The following is a 27281-nucleotide window of genomic DNA, read 5'->3' on the forward strand; positions in this document are numbered from 1 at the left end:
GAGAAATAAAAGCCTGAGCCTACCCAAGCCCTGCCAGACTGAAGCCTAAATCCAAGAGTTTTATATAAGTTACAAATAAGTCTAAGTCAACCTTGGCGACCCCATTAAAATAGGGCCACAACCCACTTTGGGGTCTCTACCCAGATTGAGAACTGCTGCACTACAATACTTATATTATGTGAATTAAAAATGCTACTACTTTATTTAACAGTGCAAACTCTTGTAATCAAAAATATGAAGTGAGCACCGTATTTTGTAATATGTTGTAATTTAAATCAATACATGTAGAAAAATTTCCCAAAATATATTTAAAGCGATGTTCAGTTTAGTGTGATTAAAACCACAATCAGTCATGATTATTTTTAATCTAGTTAATTGTGTGTTAAAACCACTTGATAGCTGTCATTAATTTGCAGTCCTAAATTAAATGCTATTTTACACAGATGTGTTGCAATACAATCCATGATATATTTTAAAAAAAAAGTGATTTTTTGAGTAAATGGCATATTCAATTATACCTCCTGATAAAGATTAAATGCATATTGTAAATAAGCTTTCGCTTAATATATTCCAAATTAGTTTGTCAGTTCTTACTTACCAAATAATGTAAGTGAACCCTCCACTGTACATGTAAAATGCTAAGGCCATGAATTTTACTTATATGCAAACATTTTTACTTACCATAAGCACATCGCCACCTCCTAGAATCAATGGGATAGACTCAGCTTGAATATCTGTGGGAAGACTACAAAACCCTACATGTAAAACACAAGAGCTAAGGGTATGTTTACACCACAAAGTTAATTCGAACTAACAGACGTTAGTTTGAATTAACTTTCATAGGCACTACACATACAAACCGCTAGTTCAAACTTAATTCGAACTAGCAGAGCACTTAATTCAAACTAGGTAAACCTCATTCTACGAGGACTAACGCCTAGTTCCAATTAAGTAGTTCGAATTAAGGGCTGTGTAGCCACTTAATTCAAACTAGTGGGAGACTAGCCCTTCCCAGCTTGCCCTGGTGGCCACTCTGGGCACCACCAGAGAAACTTGTCTGCCCCCCCTCCTGGCCCCGGAGCTCTTAAAGGGGCACAGTCTGGCTACGGTGCCCGTGCCAGGTGCAAGCCTGCCAGCACCCAGCCAGCAGACCCTGCACCTGGCACAGCACGAGACAGCCACCTGCTGACACCCAGCCCTCCGCCTCTTCCCGGGACCAGGCTGGCAGCTCCCAAGAGCCTGCCCAGGGCCGCAAGAGGCGGGCTCCCACCTGGTCTAGTATGGACATCGTGGACCTCATCCACGACCTCCACACTAGGCACAGGAAAGTTGCCGTCTAGGGCAGGAGAGCTGCCAGCCTGGCCACCCAGGAGCAGGTTTGCATGAAAATCAAGGTGGTCCAGTGAGACCCCCTGACCCTGAGCTTAGAACATAAAAACATAAGAATGGCCATACTGGGTCAGACCAAAGGTCCCTCTAGCCCAGTAGCCTGTCTGCCAACAGCGGCCCACACTAGGTACCCTGGAGGGGATGGACCAAAGACAATTACGAAGCCATTTGTCTCGTGCCATCCATCTTCAGCCTTCCACAAACAGAGGCCAGGGACACCATTTCTACCCCCTGGCTAATAGCACTCCATGGACCCAACCACCATGACTTTATCTAACTTCTCTTTAAACTCTGTTCTAGTTCTAGCCTTCACAGCCTCATGTGGCAAGGAGTTCCACAGGTTGACTATTTGCTTTGTGAAGAAGAACTTTCTGTTATTAGTTTGAAGCCTGCTACCCATTCATTTCATTTGGTGTCCTCTAGTCCCTCTATTATGGGAACTAATGAAGAACTTTTCTTTATGCACCCTCTCCTCACCACTCATGATTTTATAGACCTCTATCATATCCCCCCTAAGTCTCGTCTTTTCTAAGGTCCCTTTAAGCACAGCCCTTGGCTAGCCTGAGACAGCAGCTCCATGCTCTAAGTCCTAATCTGATGCCCTGCCGGCACTGCTTCCAGCCATCCTTAACCTCGGTTCAGGGTCCACTCAATGTGGACATGCTAGTTCGAATTAGCAAAATGCTAATTCGAACTAGTTTTTAGGTCTAGATGCACTAGTTTGCATTAACTAAGTTCGAATTAAGTTAGTTCGAATTAGTGCTGTAGTGTAGACATACCCTAACAGAGTAAAGTGTCAATCCCCTTCCATATCAGTTTACAGGAAGACAATTTACATCCACAAAAAGAGTTAAAATTAGCCAGTTTAGTTTGTGTCCTGAACTGTTCAAACCTCTAATGTAGGAATTTTGTCCACACAGGTAGAAATGTATTCTAAAGAAACTCCATTAAAATTCTGAACCGTGATTCAAATCAGATCTCAAAATTAAACATATAAGTGATCAGCTCAGTGACCGGAAAACTGAGCTACGAGCTGGAAACAGGGAGAAGCCACAATTATGCAAACATCCATTTCAATGGCAGCAGAATTAAGGTTAAGTATCAAGTAAATGACTGATCATGTACTCGATACAATTTCTATTGAGTACATGATTAGTTGATAAGGGGCTGCTGCAGCTCTGCAGTTTAAATGTAGGAGGAGCCAGGCATTCAGGCAGTCCAGCTCCTACTACATTTAAACAGCAGAGCCGCAGAGGGAGTAGGTCAAGGACTTGGTGTGAGCTGGGATTGCAGCAAAGACGGCACTGGAAGGAACTGGCTTTTAAGCCGGCTCTCCACAGCATCGGCTCCTACTCTCCACAGCACTGGCTCTGGCTCTATATCAGCGGCAGTGAGGGGGGGAGCCAGCAGCGGGAAGAGAAGTAATATAAGTAGTTGACTTGATTGCCTGATAAGTCAAGTATTTGACTTCTCTTTTACATCCTGAAGCAGAATGAGACCCAAGCAAATAACCTGCATAACATCTGAGGTCCACTAAACCCAGTTTGAAAACTACTAATCGTAGTGATGAAGATATAGTGTTATCTGGATCAATAAGCTCACCATAAGTACAAGGAAAATAAGGAGAAACAAACAAGCAAGCTTTTTGTAGACAAAAGGCATCAAAATATTGGCTGCAATCAAGACCTTCCCCAACCCAGCTAGTATCCGCTCTGCAATTACATTTAGCAGACTTTTCAGTTATCTACTATATATTTGAGAGAGTTGTGTGTCTTTTTTTTCCCCCCCAAGAAATCCACGTAACAGTAGGAGAGAGGACCACCAAACTTGGTATGCAGCCTCATCTTCTCATAACTTAAAGCAAGATTGTGCCAAGAAAATGTCACGTGCCTGAAATAGGATTGTTTCTCATTCAACAGAAAAAGAGGGTTCTGCTATTTAATAACCACATGGGGGCAGGAAAGGATACAGGATGGAAAGCTGGGAGAGTTATACTGTGTAATGACCACAGGGGAGCAGAGATGGAGACCCTGACAGCTATAACCTCATTGGTTCAGCTGGAGACAGGGATGCAGAAAGGGACAGCTATCTACTATGTATTTGAGAAAGTGTGTGTCTCTCCCCCGTACAAGGGACATGTTTCCCTCTCCCAGCTGTGCCTGCGAGAGCGGCAGCAGTCATGGAGAGGCACTTCTCACCTGCCCCAAGCTGCTGCGGTGACAAAGAGCTGGAGTAGTCCTCTATCTCTGGGTAGTCCTCTATCTCGGGGGCAGCCTGTATATTGAACCCTCATCCTCACCATGCCCCAGAGTAATAATTTAAATGAAAAAACAAATGAGTTAAAGAACCAAGCTACACCAGGAAAATGTAGTTCAGAATACAAGAGATGTATTTCAGAAACTCAATTATATGCCACTGAAAGACACACAAAATTTTGAGGATTATCTCTAGCTTACTTGATATCTAAGTACTCATACTTACAGCCAGTCCATCTCCTCCACAGCTTGAGCTATCTCTGGCATAACCCCCATCTCTATCAGAAACAAACAAAAGCATTAGATATCTCAACATAAGTCTTATAACATTCTTTTCAAATGCCAATGCTTCTCTTCTTTTTAAGCACCAAAAAGTTCTGCATGAATTAAAACTTGTTATGAATGTTAGCTTACATAAGAATGGCCATACTGGGTCAGACCAAAGTCCATCTAGCCCAGTATCCTGTCTGCCAACAGTGGCCAATACCAGATGCCCCAGAGGGAGGGAACACAACTTCTGTACCAGGAAAGATAATAGAGAAAATTTAAGGAATCCATTTGCAAACATCTAGAACAGGGATAGGCAGGAGAGCTGCTGTGGGCTGGATCCAGCCCACCAAACCAGGCTCGTGGCTGCTCTGCTGCTCCCCTATTCCTAGGCCAACCGAGACCTGGAGAGGAGAGAGCGCACAAAGTCTCCTCTCCTCGCCAGGGGCGCATGATGCCTAGAGCAAACCACCAGCTGTTCAGAACAGCTAGCAATGCACTCTAGGCGCAGTGCATCCCTTGCAGGGTGGGGACAGGGGGCAAAGATTAGCCATGGGGTGGGGGAAACACATGAAGTCTCCAGGCACTAGGGGCACACGGCACCTACAGGGAACCGCCAGCTGCTCTGAAAAGCTGGCATGTATCTCTAGGCGCCAGAGGGCAAAGACTTCATGAGCTCCCCACCCCCAAACCAATCAGGGTCTGTGGGCAGGGGAGCACATGAAGCATCCTCGCTCCGCCCCTTCCAAAAAATTTGTAAAGTGGCCCCCCTTCTAAAATGATTGCCCACCACAATCTAAAAGATAAGGTGATAAATAATAAGCACAGATTTGTCAAGAACAAATCATGTCAAAGAAACTGATAGCTTTTTTGATAGGATAACAAACAAGTCTTGTGGAGGAGAGAGAAGTGGTAGATAGGGTATAACTAGACTTTAGTAAAACATTTGGTAGTCTTACATGACCTTCTCATTAATGTACTAGGGAAATCCAACCTAGATGGGACTATTGTAAAGTGGATGCACAACTGAACATAAGAACGGCCATATGGGATCAGACCAAAGGTCCATTTAGCCCATCATGTCTGCCAACAGTGGCCAATACCAGATACCCCAGAAGAAGGCAACAACAGGCAATCCTCACATGATCCCTCTCCTTTCACCTATTTCCAGACAAACAGAGGCTAGAGACACCATTCCTACCCAGCCTCACTAATAGCCATTGATGGACCTACCCTCTATCTAGATTTTGTTTCACCCTGTTATGGTCGTAGTCTTAACCTTTGGAACTTCTTGCCAGTGGAAGCGGTGGAGTGAAGAAAAACTTCCTTTTGGATAATTGTACACAACTTCTTAACTGGATAACTGTACCCAGAGAGTAGTTATCAATAATTAACAGTAATGCTTGAAGAGCATAATAAGTGGGGCTCTGCAGGACTCAATTTTGGGACAGGTTCTGTTCAATATCTTGATTAACTATTTAAATAATGGAATAGAGTACACTTATAAAGTTTACAACGGATACTAAAATGGGAGGGGTTGCAAGAGATTGGGAGAACAGGATTATAATTCAAAGTGATATGGACAAACTGGAGAAACAGTCTGAAGTATACTGGATGAAATTCAACAAGGATAAATGCAAAGTGCAGGAACAATCAGTTAGCCGTACACACACAAATTGGGAAGTGACTCTCTAGGACGGGGTACTGCACTAAGAGATGTATGGGTCAAAATGGATCACAAGCTACAAATGAGTCAAAATTGTTTGAGAGTTGCAAAAAAAAAAAAAAAAGCAGAAAACATCACTGGGTGGTATTAACAGGTCTTGATTACAATACTCAAAAGAGATATTTCTTCTGCACTACTCTGCATTGATTAGGTCTCAACTGGAATACTGTGTCCAGTTTAGGGATGTAAAATCCTGTTTAATTGGTTAAACATGCCATTTTTTTAGTTAACCGATTAGAGGAGAGGGCAAGTTAGGGTGGCCCGACCACTGGGCTGGAGTAGCCCTCTTCTTCCTCTCCCCCTCCCCCCGTAGGAGCAGCCCCACCTGTAGGGTGACCGGGCCCACTGCTGACTGATGCTGCTGCAGCCGGGACACCAGAGCAGCCTATGGCAGGCCCCCTGCAAGCCGGGGGAGGGAGGGGGGTGCGCTAGTCCAGCAGCCACTGGTTAAACATTCACACCCCTGGTTCAGTTCTGGGCATCATATTTCATAAAACATGGACACACTGGAAAAGGTCCAGAGAAGAGCAATAAAAATGATTAATGGTCTAGAAAAATAATACATACAAGGGAAGACTGAAACAACTGGATTTGTTCAGTTTGGAAAAATGACTCCAAAAGGACATGACATAGTTTTCAAGTACCTAAAAGCTTGTAACAGGTAAGAGAAAGAAAAAAATATTCTCCTTAACTTCTGTAAATAGGACAAGAAGCAACAGGCTTACATTGGAGCAAGGTAGGTTTAGTTTGGACATTAGAAAAATTTCCAAACTGTCCAGGTGGTTAAGAAAGTAATAAATAGCCTACAGATATTGTGTAATTTCCATAACTGGCAAGTTAGACAAACACCTGTCAGTGATGGTCTAGACCAGGGCAGGCAATTTTTGAGCAGGGGCTACTTGAAAAATTTTTGAAGTGGTTGCAGGTCACCCGGAAGGGGCAGGGCCTTTAAAATGCAGGAGTTGAAAGGGCTTGCGCCTACCCGGCATCACGTTAGCTGGGGATGGGAGCTGCAAGCCATTTCAATTCCTGCTATTTAATGGCTCATTGCTCCCAGCCTCACTGCTAGCATGTTGCCTGGGAGCCAGACATATGAGCCCTTTCAACTGCTTCTATTTAAAGGGCTTCAGGCAACAGTCCCAAGGAAGGCATAGGCCCTTCAAATAGAAGCAGTTGAAAGGGCTTGCGCAGCTTCCGCTCCCAGGCAACACACTATAGGGGGGGCCTGGAACAGCCATGGGGGCTGGACTAAAGCCCGAAGTTGGACGGATCCAGCCTACTGAGTGGCTTTTGCCCTCCCGTGGTCTAGATGGTGCTTGGGCCTGCCATGAGAGCAGGAGACTGGACTCGATGACTTTTCGAGGTTCCTTCCCGTTCCATGCTTCTATGTTCCCTAATCCAGGAGTTCTCAAACTTTGTGATACCGCGACCCCCTCTGCCCCCAAGTTGCTTGCGACCCCCTGGCACTGCCACTTTGAAACCCAAGGCGACCGCTGCACGTGGATCAGCTGTGCATCGGGCTGCCCCTTTAAAATGTCGCCTCTGTGTGATTCAAAGGGGGCAGCTGTGGAGCCTGGGGTCAGCTGGGGATCTCCAATTGATCCCGGGTTCCCCAGGACATTTCCCTTGAACCCGGTATCAACTGGGGAGTCCCCAGCTGACCCCAGGTTCCATGCAGCACTTTCCCGGAACCTGGGATCAGCTGGGAAGTGCCACGTGGAACCCGGGGTCAGCTGGAAGTCCTCAGCTAATCACAGGCTCCACAGCAGCTGCCCCTTTGAAACCCCAGAGACGGCTACCCTTTTAAATTGCCTCCTCGGCGCATTTAAGAGGGGCAGTTGCCATGCAACCTGGGGTCAGCTGGGGACTCCCCAGGATCCTAGAGGCATGCAGAGTAGCATGGAGCCCAGCTGGGCTCCATGGCTTTGAAATGCAGAAGAGCCCCCGCTGGGAACTCTTGTGCATTTCAAAGTAGGCACCCGCATGCAGCCTAGTGTCAGCAGGACTTCCCGCTGGCCCCAGGCTGTACTCAGAGTTCCGCATTCCGCCTCCTCATTTCAAAGTAGGAATATGCAGGTACCTATCGACTAGTTCAAGCGGCATGAGAACCAATTTTGAGTGGCACGCGCAGCAGGAGCTCAACCCTACTCCCTCCCCACATACACAGCAGGGGGAGCCTTGCATTTGTTAGAGAACAACCTCCAGCTTCCTGTTGGAAGGGCAAGCAAGATGGCAGGGGAGGCATGGGTGCAGCATGGGTATGTAGGGGCAGCCAGGCAAGTGGAGCTGGCAGCATGACCCTTCACTGGGCTCTGTATCCCTGGGGCTACCTCTGCCCAGCCTGAGCATGCGACTCCCAGGAACTAAGGGGTTAACACTCCCCACTTACAAGCTCTGCTCCCTGCTCTGGGAGGAGGCAGGCAGGGCTGGAGCTGCTTTGCAGTTCTGAGGTAGGGCATCTGGTCACAAGCTGCTGCCACCTCCATGCAACGCCGGCACTTGGGCTGTGCCGTGCTGCTTCCCACAGGGTGCGTGCAGGGGCAGGAAGCCCCTTCCCCAGGGCCCTTCTGCACCCAGCCGGGCTGGAACCAGCCCCAAGCAACCCACCCCAGCCCCAGAGCTGCAGCCATTTTTGCGCTAGGGGTTTTTGTGCAGAAACAAGCAGTGTGGCTGTTTTCTTTTTGCACAAAAACCTCTTTTTCCGCAAGATCCTTATGCTCTAAAAGGAGGTATACCGATCTTGCAGAAAAAGTTTTTTTTGTGAAGAAAAAAACCCCCATGACTACACTGCTTCTTTTTGCACAAAAACCCCTAGTGCAAAAAGAAACGGCAGAAAATATGCTAATGAGATTATAATTTATGCTAATGAGCAGGGCTCGACAATCTATGTAATCTACTCGCCATAGACGAATAGATTACATCCCGGAAGAGCCAGGTTTGGACGATCTGAGCATGCGCAGAACGCCAGACAGTGTGGCTGGCAAGTGGGACTCGCCACAGCTCAGCAAGCCCTGCTAATGAGTCACTCATTAGCATATTTTCTGCAGGAAGAACTGGCAATGAAGATGAAGCCTTAAAGAATTGATCCTATTTTCCTGAACAGCTAAATAAAATGCTGTCAGTTTGAAAATTCTAGCTGTGTTTTCAAGTTTCCTGCTCAAATTTCTGGTAGCTAGTTGTTTCAACACAAAATGTGATGTGGGATTTAAAGAATTCTGATGCAAACTGCTCAAAAATATGTGCAAACTCCTTGCAAGGAGCAGCCATGGTTAACGGTACCAAAAACACTGTAATAAGTGTATCTAGTTTAATTCTTATCTGAAATGTATCCATTGAAAACCACATAAATAATGTAGCAGTCTCAAAAAATGAAGCTTTGTAGGAGCCCTCCCCTTAGAACATAAGAACGGCCATACTGGGTCAGACCAACGGTCCAGAGGGAGGGAACACAACCGGTAATCCTCACGTGATCCCTCCCCTATCATCCACCTCCAGAGAAACAGAGGCTAGGGACACCATCCCTATCCATCTTGGCTAATAGCCATTAATGGACCTAACCTCCATGAATCTGTCCAGCTCTTTTTTGAACCCTGTTAAAGTCCTAGCCTTGACCACATCCTCTAGCAAGGAGTTCCCTTCCACAAAATAGCCATAATTATTTCAGCTAAACTCCCACTGTAAAGTATTATTATAGGGATGTTAACATTAGATCAATCAACTAATCAAATAGTCGATGGAATTTCCATCAACTATTAAATAGTCAGTAAGAACACTTCTACTTTTAAATGTTTCCGGAAGTGCTGCGCAACATTCCACCTTTGAAATGTCCCAGCAGGGACTCTTGTACATTTCAAAGGAGGAACGTCACCACTGCACCCCTGCTACCTTAAGACAGCTCCCCCAGCACTGGCTCCCCCTACTGCCTCTTTCTGATAGAAAGAGCAACGGTAGGGGGAGGGGGGAAGTAACTAGTGTGTAGGCTATCCAATTAACTTTGGCTTGTTGACTAGTCCATTAGTCGCTTACATCCCTAGTACATTATAAAGTCATGACATTATGGCATAATCTTTGTATCATGAAGTCTAATTCCTAAATTAATACTATGAAAACTTCATGATATGGAGAAGAATTTCTCATCTATACTTTTGTGTCAAAAATCCATATAGTATTATAAGGAACTGTGAACACTTTCACCGAAGGGGTCTATAGCAAATCTCCGCAGTCAGGGTAGGTTTCAGGGTCAATTGGAGAAGGTCTGGGTGTGGGATCAGGATATAACTAGAGAGCCCAATATCAAGCCTTCTTCTGCATAAAATTTTGTTTTTGATAATTTTCATCTGTCAGGATAAACAATTATTAACGTTGCATACAATCATGTATTGAAAGAGTGATTAGACCAGGAGTTGACACACATTAGTATTTTTTTTTGAATTGCAGTCCACTGTAGTGTGCAATTTATTTACAAAACACCATTTACAGAACAGTAAAGTCACAGGGTGGGGCTGACTTGACAAACATAAAAAAAAATCAAAACCCCAACCTAGGCCTTCAAGGGGCATATGAAAAGCTGCCTCCTTAAATGAACACTAATTTGTACCAAATCAAATGATATAACGAAGTTTACTGTTCACACCCATCCCCTGCCAGCCTGGCCTAGGCCGTTACGACCTGAGAAAAGCTCCTCATAAGCAACCCAGTGTGCGCGCGCGGGAGGGAGGAATGTCCTCCAGGGAGCTGTTACTAACACCAGCTGCTACTATTTTCTTGTAGCATCACACTCTTGTGAGACACCCAGCAAGGCCCCATCCCAGCCCCTCCGCCAGGGCAGCAGCCTGGGACCCTCACCTGCCCTGGGGCTAAGCGCGCGAAGAAAGCGGGCGGCCGTAGGCCCCAGAGCAACCGGACATGAGCGGATCCTGCCTGCCCGGGGAACAGCGACACCTGGCTCGCTTTGGGCCCGTGTAACGAGGGAGATTACGGCTCCTCGTCTCCACCCCCACCCGGGCCCTTAGCGCCACCTCGCCCTTCCCCACAAGGGCCACATACCGGAGAAAGCCGCCATCTCGGCGCCACGCAGACAGCAGCGTTAGCAGCCCGCTGCCCAAAGAGCGCACGGCCGGTCCCACCGCTTTATCCCTCCGGGCTGCTCCGCGGCCCGACCGCCCTGGTTCCGGCGGCGAAAATCGCCCGCGCCGAGGGTGTCCGGCCTGAGCCCCCCAAAGTCTCTGTCCTGAGCCTTGATCCCTGAGCGAGGCAGTGACTTGAGCTGCGACGCGGATCGCTGGTCACGGACCAATCCCAAGCCCGGCTCCTCACACCGCCCTCCACAGTCTAACCCCGAGAGCTGGTGCAGCAACCCTGCCCTGCCTGACTCCCTCCCTCCCTCTCCCAGACTGACTGCCTCCCAGACCCACCCTGAGCATCCCACACTCACCCTGATCCCGCACCCAGACCTTCTCCAGCTGACCCTGAAACCCACCCTGACTAGCCCAGACTCACCCCCAACCACCTCCTCAACAGCCCAGGCTACCCCTGACTATCCCATAAGAAATGCTTATCCCATAGTCAGTGGACTAGTCGCTCCCCCTCCCATTGCTGCTTCTATCCCATAGAGGCAGCAAAAGGGGAGGGAGGGGAGAAGGAGTACTTCAAAGCCTCAGCACTGCACAGCTGAGATGGGGATCAGCTATGTTGTGCTGCTGCTTTGAAACCTGAAGTGGTGTTCAAAGGAGCAATGCTGTGGAGCTCAGCTGACCCCAGGATCCACAAAATGCTGAGGCACTTCCCCTTTAAAATGCCACCTCAGTGTTTTAAACACCACTCAGCTGACCCCGGGCTCCATGGTTCTGCCCCTTTGAAATTCTGAGGAGATGTTTCAAAGGAGCAGCTGCCACACAGGTGATCCCCAGCTCAGCTGTGCGACCACTGCCCCTTTGAAACACCAAAGTGGTGTTCAAAGGGGCAGTGCTGCATAGCTATTCACGGCTCAGCTGCATGGCAGCTACTCCTTTGAAATGCCACCTTGGTGATTCAAAGGAGCAGTGGTGCACAGTGGAGCCCAGAGTCAGCTGCAGACTCCTCAGCTGATCCTGGGCTCCACACGGTATTTCAGTGGAACCTGGGATCAGCTGAGGAGTCCCCAGCTGACCCCAGGCTCTTCATGGCATGCATGGCTTTGAAATGCACAAGAGCCCATGCTAGGGACTCTTGTACATCTCAAAGCAAGCACGACACTTGCAGCCCAGAATCATCAGGACTCCCTGCTGGCCCTGGGCTGTATACGGAGTTCTGCATTCCTCCTTTGAAATGTACAAGAGCCCCAGCGGACGTTTCAAAGGCGGAATGCGGAAGTGCCTATCGACTAGTTGATTAATCAGTTAACTACAATTTAACATCTTTACCCCTGACCAGCCCAAACTAACTATGAACACTTAGCCTGACTAGCCCAGAACTAACTCTGATTATCCCAGACTGACCCATACTAGGGATGTTAAAATGTGGTTAATTGACTAGTTGAATAGTCGATGGTATTTCCATCGACTACTCAACTAGTCGATAGGCACTTCCGCATTTCTCCTTTTAAATGTCCACTGGGGCTCTTGTATATTTCAAAGGAGGAATGCGGAACTCCCCATACAGCCTGAGGCCAGTGCATACAGCTACTGACTCAAGACTGCGTGCGGGTGGCTTGCTTTGAAATGCACAAGAGTCCCCCCTAGTGGGAGCCTAGGGTCAGCTGGGAACTCCCCAGCTGACTCCAGGTTCGATGCAGCATTTCCCTGGAATCCGAGGCCAGCTCCCCAGCTGATCCCGAGTTCCGAACGGCATTTCCCCAGACCCTGGCTTCTGGGGAAATGCCGCTCAGAACCTGGTGTTAGCTGACTCCGGGCTCCATGGAAGTGGTGTTTTAAAGGGGCAGTGCTGCACAACTGAGCTGCAGATCAGCTGTGCAGCGGCTTCCCCTTTGAAACACCGCATTGGGGTTTCAAAGCGGCAGTGCCGCATAGCTGATTCCCGGCTCAGTTGTGTGGCACTGCTGCTTTGAAGTACTCCCCCTCTTTTCTGCCTCTATCTCATAGAGGTAGCAGGGAGGTGGTGGTGGTGGTGGGGAATCGACTAGTTGACTAGTCGAGAGACTATCCGATACGCATTTGCTAGTCCTTAACATCCCTAACCCATTCAGTGTACCTAATTTGAAACCACACAGAGACTGACCAGATCAAGATCATGTTGTGAATTGTAACCCAGCTAGTAAACCTGAGACCATGAGCCAAACTGAACCCAAGTTCTGAATCCTCATTCAGACTCAGTGTTGTCCGCACCAAGTGTTCAAGGACTATTTGTTGTTTTCTCAAGACTGAAGAGTCAGGCTTCCAAATCTGAAAATATTCACTTGAAAATCTGGGGTTTTTTTGTATCAGAGGGGTAGCCGCGTTAGTCTGAATCTGCAAAAGTGGTGAGGAGTCCTGTGGCACCTTATAGACTAACAGAAGTGTTGGAGCATAAGCTTTCGTGGGCTAAAGCATCTGACAAAATGGGTCTTCGCCCACGAAAGCTTATGCTCCAACATTTGTATTAGTCTATAAGGTGCTACAGGACTTTTCGCTGCTTTTGGGTTATTTTTGTCACAGGTTCAAGGGACTGCACTCTCTGCTCCAAGAAGGCTACTCACTCTAGACTTCCAAGTCATCAACTCTCTTGGACAGAGCTAGGATCTTGCTGCAACTTTAACAAAAATACCAAATACCAAATAGAATGAGAATTACAGTACAATTTAGGGTGCATGTATACTGCACCCTTAGCTCAAAATAAGCTACTCAATTTGAGCTATGTAAATTCCATAGCTTATTTTGAGTTAATTTTGAAATAGAGTGCTATTACAAAATTGTCGTGGAATTATGTTTACACGGATGTCTTGAAATAGCGCTGTTGTCTAGACACACCCTTAGAAAATTAGTAACACTGCTCATTTAATCCAAAGCTGAAACTGAACTCTTGACTTGAACCTAAGCCCAAACTATCTGTTTACTTTGAATATTTTATCTTTAAATTATACAGTTGTTGTCACCTCTAAACAAGTAGATTGGTATAGCCTGGTTTCATAGTTATTTAATCTTCTAGAAGAGTATGTTTGTTTGAAAGTATCTTTACTTACACATACGGAATAATAATCAGTTCTAACTTATTTTTAATAATCTATTCCTGAAGTCCTTACTCAACTTTTACTGCTCAGTTTCTGCTCTGTTTCTGTTGAAACAAACTCCTATTGACAAGAACCTCTATTGAGTGAAAACCTCTGGATCTGGAACTGTAAATATAGGATTAACCTCAAACTGGGAACTAAACAAGTGTAACTTCACCATTTCACATTATTTGTGAATTTGGCCAATTATAAACTAGTTTATCAAAGAGAAAGCATGAGAGTAGAGCATCATGGTGATTCCTTCCTGTTGTCAAAATGATACACAGAACTTTTAAAATTCCATTGAGACTTCCCCAGAGAGAAGAAGAAAGCACCTTGGTGTAGATTTCATCCAAAGGACAGCTTCTATAACAATGCAATATGTACTATTGCACAGTGGCATGAATAATGGCTAAACTAATTCCTGTCATGAGAATTGAGTTCAGCACCTTCTGTCCAAGTGTGTTACCATTTAGAGCATATTCATTGTTACTGACTTATTCTGGTGTATATGAGAAGGTAAGTATTAGGAATATTGCAATAAATATTCTAGTACTTTAATACCAGATTTCGTTTGTCACCAGTGGTGTTTTGGATCGTTTTTGTTAGCTGTCTTTCATTAGTAACCAAAGACCAAAGGCCATATTTTAGTGGGTATCAGTTTCATCTCTGCTATACACCTTTGCATTATATTCAGATGAGATCAATTTTAATATAGTTTGTTTAAATGATGTTTATTTTCTGGCTCCTCTTTGTACTTTACAGTCCTTAACTCATTTCTATCTAATCCATCATCTTCATGTTTTACATTTCAATGGAGTCATAAAATATTATACTAATGCAATTATTTTAAAAAAAGTTGAGGTGCCCATGTGAAGCTGTTGAAGCACTTGTTGCCAGATCTGTAACGCTAAAGGAAAAATGTACTGTGAACCTCATATTGTTCTTATAAATTGTGAACATTGGACAGATGCACTGCTGTTGTCACCCTTTTACCTTGAAAAACATAAATAAATTAAAAATATTAATCTAAAGAAACAATCAGAACTCAGTAGAAATTTCTTCTCAAATGGCACTATTTCTGTAATGTTTAATTTAAACCGTCTATGGCATAGAGTGCTAGGCCTTGTAATTCCACACTTTTGTCAGTATCTAAAACTAGACCACATAGCTGACTGCAAATTTAAAAAGAGATTATTAAAATACTAAAAATAGAAAAGGTTAGCAGTAAAGTGTGATCTTCTTTTTGTTGTAAGAAGTCTACATTACAAAAAATACTATACACACATTTAAAAAAAATACTATGTAGTTTATTATTTTCTTTGTGTTTCTCCTAAATTAACACTATTTGTCTCGATGATTGTGCATTCTAGGGTGCTGATCCTGTAATACAGTGGTTCTCAAACTTTTTGGTCTATGGACCATCCGCCTCAATGAAGACCTTTCTGTAGACCACCAGCTGCAATGGAAATTCAGAGTTAATGACATAATTATGCCTGAGCCATTTTGCAAGTCCTGCAGCTAAGGAGAATGGTTTAATTTAAATTATTAAACAAATTAAGTGTTTGAACTTTCTCCTGTTAGTTTATCAAACTTCATTTTAAATAAAGTATTAATTTATGTCGCAAACAAAAGGTTTCAATGTTTTCTTTATTTATGGTGTGGAGGCAGGAAAAGGGAATACGGGAATTTGTGTGCAGCCATCTTGGTCTTGTTAACAAGAGAGCAAGAGTCAGGCTAAGTCTGTGGCCTGACAACGCGAGATCTGTACTTAGACACTGCCTTTGCCTCTTGCCTCCATACGGAGATAAGGATAGAATGCTGACTCTAGCAGGGACCTTGAGATAAGGAGCATCTGGGTGGAACTAAATAACTGTTAGCCATTGGTGTCTGTAATGGGAAGGAGACTAATTGTTGTTGTTATTATATATAATGGACAGTATATAAACTCTTCATAATTGCTTGTATCTGAAGATCTGCCTTGGGGGGACTTCCCCCCCCCCCGTCCGAACCAGTTTTTCCCTTGCTGCAGCTTGTAATAAAACTGCCTCTGGCTACTTGTTGCTTACAAACTCAGAGCGAGGACAATGTTTTCTTCCACAATGGAATGGGCAGGGAACCTTTTTTGGGTTGGGGGGCCACTGACCAATAGAAAAATCAGCTGGGGAACACACAAGTGAGAAACAGAAGAACTACGCCAACCGTCAGTGATGTGGCTCCCACCTGAGACACCTCAGGACTCTGGGGGTGGGGAGAAAAATGAGAGTTTCAGTGTGCTGGATGGGCTGCTAGTGAGTGAGATAGGGATGGGGGTGCAGGATCTGGGGAACAGGAAGGGGTGAGGGTGCAAGGTGTGGGTGGGAGGTAGTGTGCAGAAGCAGGCTGGGTGTAGGGTGTCCGGCCGGGGGGAAGGAAGCAAGAGCAAGGGAGGGTGCAGAGTGTGGTTAAAGTGAACACTTAAAGGTGAAATAGACAAAACAAATCATCTTGACATGAGTAATTACACGTTTTTAAAATTTTAAATGTTTCATTTTAACTTAAAAAAATGTGTATTTTGGGATTGACAAAAGGGCCATCTTTGGTTCCAAATTTGTTCTAGAGCCATAGGTTGCAGACCCCTGATATATTATAGTATCATGAGCTCATGATACTATATATAGTTGTATTCGTTTCTAACAAAAAATATGGTGCTACTGGACCACTCGTTGTTTTTTTCAGTTTTTTTTGGTGTGGCCGTGGCCTCCACTTGCCCTATGCAGACAGCAGCAGAGCGGAAAGGGTTAAACATCTCTTTCCCTCCTCCCCGCCAGGAGGAGTGAGTGAGAGGTTTGTCCGCAGCCGGGCGCCGTAGCTGGTGTCTCATGGCTGCTGCCGCTGGGAGCTGGGAGGCGGCGGCGGGGGTCGCTAGCGGGGACGAGGAGGAAAACATCCTCTACGACCTGCTCATCAACACCGAGTGGCCGCCGGAGACCGAGGTGCAGGTCAGTCTGCCCCCCCCGCCCCCCCGCCGCTCAGCTGGGTGGGAGTGACCCAGGTGGGGGCGGGGTGGCCACGTTGAGCCCTGCAAGGCGCGGGAGGGCGGGCGCACGGCGCGGTCTCCTTGTCCCCCAGCGACGAGGGGTCGGGCTACCGTTGGGGGCACCTTCCACGCGCGAGACCCCCCGTCATCCCGAGCGAGCGAGGGGCCTTCTTCTCTCCCGGCTACTAAGGCTGCTGGGGCCACCCTGGCAGGCAGCGGCTCCTGACACCTTAAGGAGCATCCCGGGCACGTACCAAACACCTGGCGTGTGTCGCTCAGCCAGGGGGGAGGCGGCCCGCTCCCGTTTGGCACCTCGCTCCTGCACGCGGGCTGCTGCAGTCCCGGGGTGCGGGGAGCCCTTGAACACCGCTGTGTGCGCTGTATGATGGAAAGCGCTTCAAGCCGGCGTTGCCGCTGCCCCTTTGCTTTTTATACCGTTAACCAATATTGGTGAGGTTTTTGCTTTTTAGCAAAAGTACAGAAGGCTGTCGGGTAGAAGTATTCGTTGTGCAATTTACTTTGAGCCTGCTCTTCAGAAGAGGTTAGCTAACAGCGCCAAAAGAGTCAGTACGGGTTGCACTTAGGGAAACCAGGCCCTCTATCAAGTAAACAGTGTATGATGCAAAATGAAGTTATTTCCTATTAAAGCTATGGCAGGTCTTGGTTGGCAGATCTGCCCCGTATACTGAATGGGGAGAACATAACATACTTCGTGTGTTTTACAGAGGATGGCATAAGTAGACATCAAAGCACAAAAGTTGGATATTATTTAAACTTTACTAATTGGAAGATGGTAATTTGTTGAGGTTCTGTTTGTTCTGTGTGAGCCACTGAGAAACCTTGTTTTCAGTGGCTGGTGAGTAGTGGCTTGGCCGTGTATCCTCAGGGACAAATTTTTCATCTTCCATTTATTTCTCTATTCTTTTCCACTTTGTGCTAAATCAGCTGTCTGTCTTACATTTTAGAGGTTACATTTCTGCTGTAAAGTTGTTCCTTGTATTTATGTTTTGATTTCAAATTGTTTGTGTGTGTAAAATACGCACCCCTCCCTTTCCCCCAATACTAGGCATGTCAAAGTGTAGTTGACTATAAGATTAACCGATAAGCTTAGTCTTATCAGTTAGACTTGTCAATTACACACATTTCTAGTTAAAACACAGATACTTCATGAAAAATTTAATTAGGGAAATAACTGAGCAAACAGTGTTTTAATTTCCACTTTCTAGTTAATGGATACTAAGAACACTTTTCAAGAATAGAGTACTGCAATTTCTGCAGAAATCCATAGGTATTTGCTTCCAATTAATTTTTGTGGCTATTGGAGCAGATGTGTAAATCATAGAATACTAGAACTGGAAGGGACTTTGAGAGGTCATCAAATCCAGTTGCCTGTCCTCACGGGAGGACCAAACACTGTCTAGATTATCCCTGATAGACGTCTGTCCAACCTGCTCTTAAATATCTCTGGTGATGGAGATTCCACAACCTCCCTAGGCAATTTATTCCAGTGTTTAACCACCCTGACAGTTAAGTTTTTCCTAATGTCCAACCTAAACCGCCCTTGCTGCAATTTCAGCCCATTGTTTCTTATCCTGTCATCAGAGGCCAAGGAGAACAATTTTTCTCCCCCTCCTTGTAACATCGCTTTAGATACAGGCAGTCCCCGGGTTACGTACAAGATAGGGACTGTAGGTTTGTTCTTAAGTTGAATTTGTATGTAAGTCAGAACTGGTACATATTGTAGGGGAAACTCTAGCCAAACATTTCTCCAGAGCTCCGTTTTATTCTCCCACACCTCACTTCCCTCAGTCCTTTATTCTCAAGCTGAGGTGTCTGCTGAGAAAAGCCGCTCTGCGTCTCCCTGGTCTGCTGGGGGGAACAGCTAGTGCGGGGTTGCCTCACCCCGTTTGTAAGTAGGGATCTGATGTAAGTCGGATCCATGTAACCCGGGGACTGCCTGTACTTGAAAACTGTTACCATGTCCCCTCTCAGTCTTCTCTTTTCTAAAATAAACAAGCCCAGTTCTTTCAGTCTTCCCTCATAGCTCATGTTTTCTAGACTTTTAATCATTCTCGTTGCTCTTTCTCTGGACCTTTTTCAGTTTCTCCACATCTTTCTTGAAATGTGGTGCCCAGAACTGGACACAGTACTCCAACTGAGGCCTAATCAGGGCAGAGTAGAGCAGAAGAATGACTTCTTGTGTCGTGCTCACAATACTCCTATTAATGCATCCCAGAAGCATGTTTGCTTTTTTGCAACTGTTCAGAAAAAGGACTCTATATGGGTACTTGTCCTGCTTTGTCCTGCCTGGTGCTTACTGGGAAGAAGGATCGGGGTAATATCTGCGGAGGAGTGTGGTGGAGGCAGGGTGCTTGGCAGTGCCTTGCAGAGAAGAGTGGGACAAGCATCCTGCCCTAACCACGCTCCTCCACACACATTCCCTGACCCCACTTCATAGTTAGGAGCACCTCTGGGAAAATATGTTTAAAATCATAATTAAAGACTGCATGATAATGCATATGCATAGGGAGACTGAATTTTAAGATTGCCCGGGGAACCTTAATGTGTGTGGTAGGCAGCTAAAAACATCAATGCTTAATAGATATTTCAAATGGGCACATTGTCATTGCAAATGTAGATAGGAGCCTTATATAGATTTTATTTCTGAAATGTTCTAACAGTAAAATTTGAAGCTGTCTGTCAAACATGAATGTATCGTAAAAGGAGGTTTCTTAATGGATTGGAAGAAGGGTTTCTCTGTAACTGCATGGTGCATGTAAGGCTCAGTGGAGATACATTAAAGGAGAATACATTTTAATGTTCCTAATAGAGTAAATGACTTACTTTTAGGGATTAAAAACAATTGAAGAACGAGGCTTTTTAGTTCAAGTATAGAAGCGGATAGTGTAAATCTTCAAAAAGTTTTTTTGGGGGAAGGGGGGACTTTCAAAATTGCTTGTGGAATCTTCAAGCTTTTCATGATTCCTTAGAAGTTTCAGTGGGACTTGTGTCCTTGGGCACATCAGGAAATCTGATGAATATGAGAAATAAAATAAACTTTTTCATTTATTGTTACTGTATGCTGTATAGAAACTGGAGCCCAACTTCTGCCTGTCTGATAAACCTTAATTGAACAAATTGTGTATGAGGGCAGTTATGTGTACTTCTTTCTGTTGATCTCCACTGAGACCCAACAAATAGGCATTCTAAAGAGCTATTGTTGCTATGAAAAATATTTCTTTGATCTGCTTTGGAAACTTTAAATAAAATCTACTTTCTGATTATCACACTGGGATACAACTTAGGCATCTGACTATGCATTCATTACATCTAACAAGTGGCCTGATTTTTTTTCAGAAGTTCACAATAGCCCATAGTTCTCATTGCCTTCAAAATAGGAACATGGAAACCAAACTTAGGCACTCATTTTGAAAATCATAGCCTTAAATATTTATTTTAAAATATTTTTACCTTAATCATTGGCATGATTCTTGTAAAACCACCTGCTCCAATAACCTGTGAATATCAATAGGTAGTAATTGTATTTCCTTCACTTGACTTCTGTTTATGGTGCTGTGAGATTTTGACCAGAAAACGACAACAACTTTAAGCAAGTGGGTCTGAACATTTTTTTTTTCATTTGTAGACCCCAAAAAACTTTAAATAGATGCACATGCTCCTTTGGAATCTTACATATAGTCTACGGATTCCCAGGGGTCTTTGGACCACAGATTGAAAACGGTTTCTTTAAGCCAGGGGTGGGAAGCCTTTTTTTTGGGTCAGGGGCTGCTGACCCACAGAAAAATCAGTTGGGGGCTGCACACAAGTGAGAAGCAAGCAAGCAAACAAACCCTTACTGATGTGGTCCCTGACTGAGAAGGAGAAAGACACTCCTCACATACCAGAACCTAGGGGCCCCAGGTTAGTAGATTTTGTGTGTTCCAGATCCATGGTGGAGCAGTTGGGGGAGGAGGGTGAAAGGTGGGAGAGCTGAGACACCAGCATGGGCTCCCCAATGCTGGGGGAGCCCTGAGCTGTGAGGGCTTGATCCAGGCAAACTGGGGGCCGCATTCGGCCCTTGGGCCTGAAGTTCCCCATCCCTGCTTTAAGCTATGTTTGTAATGTCTTCCTTTTCTCTTTATCTGTTTTGTCTTCTTTTTTCATACCTAATTAAAATCTTTTCCCTTTTCGTTTGAATTAGGGATGTAAAATCCTGTTTAATTGTTTAACTGGTTACGATATTGTTTAACCGGTTAACTGATTAAAGGGGACGGTGGGAGGGGGCCTGGAGCACCCCGTGCCTGTGGCAGGCCAGGGCACTCCACAGGCTGGGCCTGCTCCAGCATCCTGGTTGGAGCAGTCCCTGTTTGTAGGACTGCTTTGGCCTAGCTGCCGGAGTAGCCCTTCCAGCAGCGGGCCCTGGTGTCCAAGAGGCAGCGACTGCTGTGGCATCCTGTTGGGTTAATCTTAAACAGCAAGTCTCATTCATTAAGGCAGGGATGGGGAACCTAAGGTCCAGGGGCCGCATCCAGCCCACGGATTGCTAGGATCTGGCCCCTGAGGTTCAGGGCTCCCCCTGCAGCATTGGGGAGCCTACACAGGGCTAGAGCGCACAAAATCTATTCGCCCAGGCCCCTCTAGACACTGATGTGCAAGGGGAATGTGAAGTGTGTCGTCTCAGTATGGGGCCACATCAGTGCATATTTCTGGGATTTTTATTTTTGTTTTTTTGCTTCTTGCTTGTGTGTGGTCCCTGACTGATTTTTGTATGTGTCAGCAGCCCCAACCCAAAAAAGGTTCCTCGCTTCTGCATTAAGGGTGAGGTTTATCAATTTTCTAGTTAAACATTCACATCTCTAGTTTTGATTTCTTCCTCCTTTCCTTCCTTTTTTTTTGTGAAAAGTAGTCTCATCCTCTTCTTATGGACAAGAGCACTTATCCCAACTTCTGCCATCTCTCCCCTCTATTTGGAGCTCCCTTTTGGTTGCATATATTTTTTCCTTTCTTGGTTCTCCCCTGTGCCTTTTGTCCTGGGCTGATATCGCTTCATCCTTTCCCTATAGAGGTCTCCTGAACTGCTCCTTTCTGCATAAGCTATAAACCACGTGTATTATGAATGCCATGCAATGGATGCATAATAGAGTGTAGTGGCATTACTACAGAAGTAGTGTTAGTGAGATTGACTGGGAGAAGAAAAGGTGGTAGAAGGGCACTAGGGAGAGAAAATAGTCTTTGAATATTTATTTTACTGGGCAGAAATACATCTAGAAAGGTACCTGTTAAAATTATTATGTGAAAGAGCCAGAATTTTTATAAGTGAGAGACTTTTTCTTATGCACAATCAGAATGTCATACATCAATGATAGTATGTTGAACTATTGGATCCTGTGCTAGTATTCTGTTTTTATTACAGTTTGGCACATACTGAATGTTCAGTTATACAGTTTAAGCTTTTGCAATTTAATATGAAATTGGAAATAGTCAAAACTGAGAAGTTTTTAGAGTTTTATCAAGCGCATTTGCTGTTTGTACATGAATATTGGATTATTCAGACATTGCATGATGAACATATTGTTTTAATTGCAGCCGAGAGGCAACAAAAAGCATGGTGCATCATTTATCATCACTAGAGCAATTACAGGTAAATATGACTTATTTTCATTGAAGGATTGTTGATTGGTTTTCTATTTATGGCTCAAATGAAGTGTGTGTGTAAATTCTGCTTAAAGGATTTGGTATGCCTTGTCATTGTGATGGGTCTAGTGTAATGGAACATATACTATGTATCAATAATTTGGAAACAGCTTTTTATGATTTTTCCCTCTGTATCTTCGTTCGTGTGTGTGTGTGTGTGTGTGTGTGTGTGTGTGTGTGTGTGTGTGTGTGTGTGTGTGTGTGTGTGTGTGTGTGTGTGTGTGTGTGTGTGTGTGTGTGTGTGTGTGTGTGTGTGTGTGTGTGTGTGTGTTTGTTTTCTGGTTAGATAGTACCACATGGGGAACACGAATAAAATATGCATCTGACAGGCATCTGTATTACGGAAGACTCAATGATTTTGAGTTTTTGGCACATGCCAATGACAGACCTAATGTATTTAGTTAGGATTTTTGGACTCTTCTACAACAAGGTTTTTAAAAATCATGGCACACTGTTATAAATATGATTACATGCATGTTGTTAATTTTTTCTCAGATATTTTTCATTGAGTTTTCAAAATTGCATGAGGTTTGAACTCTGTATTTACATATTTCATAAAATGTGATATTTAGTAGGTAAAGTAGAAATACAAAGAATGTTTATTTTTATGCTGAAATACATTTTAATAATGATTCTCAGTGTTGTTATACAGGGCAACTACATCTGTATTTGATCCAGCAAATGCATCCACTCTAGGTTTCTGGCTCCTCACTATTGCCTCTTTCCCATCTTACTTTATCCATGAAAATAAATACAATCCCTCAATAACCCAGTAACAATTGAATTTTTAATAAACGAACCTTGATAATATTGAACATAATTCAATAAACTTTATTCAAGATATTGCAGGAGATTGCCCTATTTGACACACTGGCTTCTACTTTCTGCTATAATTCGAGCATTGAATTTTGTTTTTTAGCTGTTAAAGTTGTGATTCAATTTATTGTTTTTTCTCTTTTCATAGGTCCTGCGTTGTTTTTGCTTCAGTATATCTGGTACAGGTAGGTTTGAAGTTAGAAACAAGAACATCAAATGTTTGCCAAATATTATTCTTCATCTAAACATTTTTACTTTAGTAGGTTATTTTTTTTGCCATGCTAGTAAAGGTATCCCTCCCTCCAAACTTAATCCAGCTTCTCTTGAAAATTGCTGTTCTATTGAACCCAATTAATGGGACTTGTTGAAGTTGCCAACAAGAGTAAGAGATCAGAATTTAGCAGCTAAAATGAGCTTCTGCACTAAAAAGTGATTCTGTAAACAACTAAATGGCATTGTAAGTAGAGCCATGCAAATCTGCAGACTTCTGCTTTATATCTGTGGGTATCCATATCTGTTAATGTGGATATCTGTAGGTCATTTTTGCAGATGCCAGTTTTGTATCTGCGCAGGGCTCTAGTTGTAAGGTTCCATGTTTATCTCTCTGACACCATATCAAAGTGCTGAGTCATGAACAGTATAGGTGGATTTTTATTACTGGCTCTGTGGGTGCAGAGGTCTTTTTCCATGTGTTGACACTTGGATGAATATATTCTTGTTTATAAAATCGGCAGAGAAAACTGGCTCCCCACTCCTCAAAATGAGGCATACCATTCCTGCTGTGACCCCAAAGGTAAGGAATTGGAAGGGAAAGTGGATGGTCATCTTATTCTTGTTAATAGCAAGTGCAAGATTCTGTGTAAAGAGGACTGTGATCAGAAGTTTAATTATGAAAAGCTGTAGCATCTCTAACCCCATGGGAATGGTTGACTTCTATGTGTGCTAGTCCCTTGATACACTTGGGAAGAACCTGATGATCTACCAGATAAGTGACCCTGTCAATTATGCCAGTCATTCTGAGATTTTGCAGGACATTGTTTTAATGGATGTGGAAACTTTTGTTTCTCTGGTTTGAGGGCCATACGTCTGTATGATTTGATGGACAATAATGTTTTTCTTTCAGCTCAAATGGTTTTCTTTTCCTTGAACTTCCACACTCTCTGGACTTCATGCTATCTGTGCTATGAGATGTATTCAACTTCTTGGTTGAATTTGTATATACAGTAAAACTTTATTAGTCTGGCATCCAATGCTCCGGCACTCCTGATGGTCCGGCACCATCAGGAAACCCAGAAGTGCTCGGGGTAGCCGGACAATTGAAGCTGCTCTGCGCCCGGGTTCCCTGATTCAGCTGCTGCTGAAACTGACCAGCAGTTGAATCAGGGAAGCCGGGGGCAGAGCAGCTGGGGTGCTGCCGGGTTGGTCCCGTACCGCTGCCCCTCGGGGCTGCGGGACCAACCCGGCAGCACCCCAGCTGCTCTGCCCCAGGTGTCCCTATTCAGCTGCTGCTGAAACTGACCAGAAGTGGCTGAATTGGGACGCCTGGGGCAGAGCCGGACTATCAGAAGGGGGGGGCTATGAGGGGTCTGGGGTGACATTCTCCCCCCACCCTACCCCAGACCCCTCATAGCCTGGATTATCGGAAATTTACTGTAGCTTCTTTCCTTGCCTCTACTCCCTCCCTTCTGAGTTCTGCGACATTAAGGGTACGTCTAGACTACAAGCCTCTTTCAAAAGAGAGTGTCTAGACTGCAACCACTTCTTTCGAAAAAGCAAGCCGCTTTTTCGGAAGACAGCACCCAGGAAGTCTGGATGCTGTCTTTTAAAAAAGCCCTGTTTGCATTCAAAAACGCCTTTTTTTTTTTTTTTTTTGAAAGAAGGCATTCTTCCTCGTAAAATGAGGTTTACCACAGTTGAAAAAACCGCCGTGTTCATTCGATTTCATTTCAAAAGAACGTGGCGGCAGTCTAGATGCAGGAAAAGTTTTTTTATTGGGAAAAAAAAGGCCACTTTTTTCACAAAAACACTGTAGTCTAGACATACTCCTAGGCTGTGTCTACATTGGCACCCTTTTCTGGAAAAGGGATGCTAATGAGACAAGTTGGAATTGCAAATGCCGTGGGGATTTAAATATCCCCCGTGGCATTTGCATGAACATGGCTGCCGCTTTTTTCCAGCTTGGGGCTTTGCCGGAGAAAAGCGCCAGTCTAAACGGGATCTTTCAGAAAATAAAACCTTTTCCAGAAGATCCCTTATTCCTTTTACACTTTTTACACCCAAAAATTTAATCGCCTGCCCAACTACATTTAAGTTGTTTAAACAAATGTGTTGCAATGGTGGAAAAAAAAATTGTCTGAAAACTGGAGGTACTGGAGGTACTTAGATTTTTTTTTTTTTTAAAAAAAAGGGGTACTTTAAAAAAAAAAGAAGAGAAATACCACTATAGGGTAAAAGCTTATAAAGACCAGTTTTTATGGTCTGTGATGCGTTTTTCATGGCTGTGAATTTGTTAGGGCCCTAGATATTCTATGATTGTGCCCTGTGCTACTGACTTGTAAAGTGATTTGTTGAGCCTCTTCATAGTTTATTTTTCACATATGTAAAAGGGAATAATACTTATGTATGTATCTTAGCTGTGTTTGTCATCCAAAGTGTTCTATCTAAAAGTGCAGAATATTTTTGTTTTGTATACAAAACTTGAAACAAACAGAGCTATATCCTGAATTAGTTCATGCTTATGTAACTTGCTTTTGGCTTTTACAGTATTCCAACATTCAGAAAAGGAACTAGTCACTTATTTAAGGATTATATGTGTCCACTTGAAAATTGTAATCAAGTTTTTTCAGAAGTGTAAAATAACAACTTTTCCTATTAGTAACTGGGAATGGCAGAGGGGTTGAAGGGAAGGAATACATGTTTCATAAAACACATAGTAATAATTGTTCTGATAAACGTGTACAATAACACAAAATAAAAATGTAAGCTTAGGTTCTGTTTCAAGAAATAAAGAAAAATATAAAAGACTCCATATTGGCGGAGCTACTGTTTCCACTAGACTGTCATGTCATTGCTTATCTTAGTTTACAATTCAGTATAATGTGTTTAAAGTTAAAAGTTCTAGAAAGCTCTCCAATTAGGATATCATATGTGACCATCTTAAACTGTAAGTTTTATTATTTAAAATCATTTCAATATTTCGTTTGTCATTGAGTCATTCTACATTTTTTATTTTTCTAATATCTCTGATTGTCTGGATCCCTCTGATACCATTTAAATGGCATGATGTTTCTTTCAAATAGTACTAGATTAAACACAATTAAGTTTGTATGTACTTTTTCTAACAAAGTGTGCACCTTTGTCTCGATTATGGTTTTGGATCTGACAAGGTGGAACGTTTACACCAATATATTGCGTATTGAAGCCATTGGACTCCAAGCAGGCATTTAAGTCAATTTGCACTGAACCATTTGAAGGCTTAGGAGCCTTTATTTGTGTATGTTATGGAATTTTTTTTTTAAGATTTCAAAATGTATGTGTTTTTTTTGTTTAAAAACAAACATTTCCAAAGATTCTAATTTAAAAATACTTTACATTTTAGTCCTGCAAAGTTTTCCCTCCCTGCTGGGCTTGTTCGTCTGGTTACTAAGCAGATCAACTGGCATCTAGTTCTTGCAAGGTAAGAGGAGTATCATTTTTCTTTCTGTGTGTTTTGTTGTTGTTGTTTGAATCACACATTGTTTCATATACTGGGATTTTCAAAGTTTGGTTTGCTGTGTTTGTAACTGCATGAAGGCTTTACTCCTCCTCCTCACCCATGAAAGTGAGCTCTATTTGCCCACCAAGATGGTGAGTAGGATAAATCTTCGATTGAGAATTTATTGGATAACTTGACAAGGCTTGCTTTATTAATGGTCTAGAACCTGCAAAATGCTG

At 43.9% G+C, this 27281-nt stretch overlaps 2 protein-coding genes across 5 annotated transcripts in view; one reads left to right on the plus strand and one right to left on the minus strand.

Moving 5' to 3' along the window:
• The window catches only part of DDX1 (DEAD-box helicase 1), a 46415-nt gene extending 35450 nt beyond the window's left edge, over positions 1 to 10965 (minus strand). Inside the window, exons 1-3 of the mRNA XM_075923471.1 lie at positions 10684 to 10965; positions 3871 to 3922; positions 682 to 745 (exon numbers count right to left, since the gene is read on the minus strand). Coding sequence (XP_075779586.1) covers positions 682 to 745; positions 3871 to 3922; positions 10684 to 10699 — 132 coding nt within the window. The 5' untranslated portion in view covers positions 10700 to 10965. The remainder of the gene's footprint in view (positions 1 to 681; positions 746 to 3870; positions 3923 to 10683) is intronic.
• Positions 10966 to 16639: 5674 nt separating this feature from the next.
• The window catches only part of NBAS (NBAS subunit of NRZ tethering complex), a 338668-nt gene continuing 328026 nt past the window's right edge, over positions 16640 to 27281 (plus strand). For all 4 annotated transcript variants that reach the window (XM_075923472.1, XM_075923475.1, XM_075923474.1 and 1 more), the window contains exons 1-4: positions 16640 to 16800; positions 22425 to 22479; positions 23497 to 23533; positions 26947 to 27024. In XM_075923472.1, coding sequence (XP_075779587.1) covers positions 16681 to 16800; positions 22425 to 22479; positions 23497 to 23533; positions 26947 to 27024 — 290 coding nt within the window. In that variant the 5' untranslated portion in view covers positions 16640 to 16680. The remainder of the gene's footprint in view (positions 16801 to 22424; positions 22480 to 23496; positions 23534 to 26946; positions 27025 to 27281) is intronic.

Source organism: Pelodiscus sinensis, chromosome 3 (genome assembly GCF_049634645.1).
Source record: "Pelodiscus sinensis isolate JC-2024 chromosome 3, ASM4963464v1, whole genome shotgun sequence".
Lineage (NCBI taxonomy): Eukaryota > Metazoa > Chordata > Testudines > Trionychidae > Pelodiscus > Pelodiscus sinensis.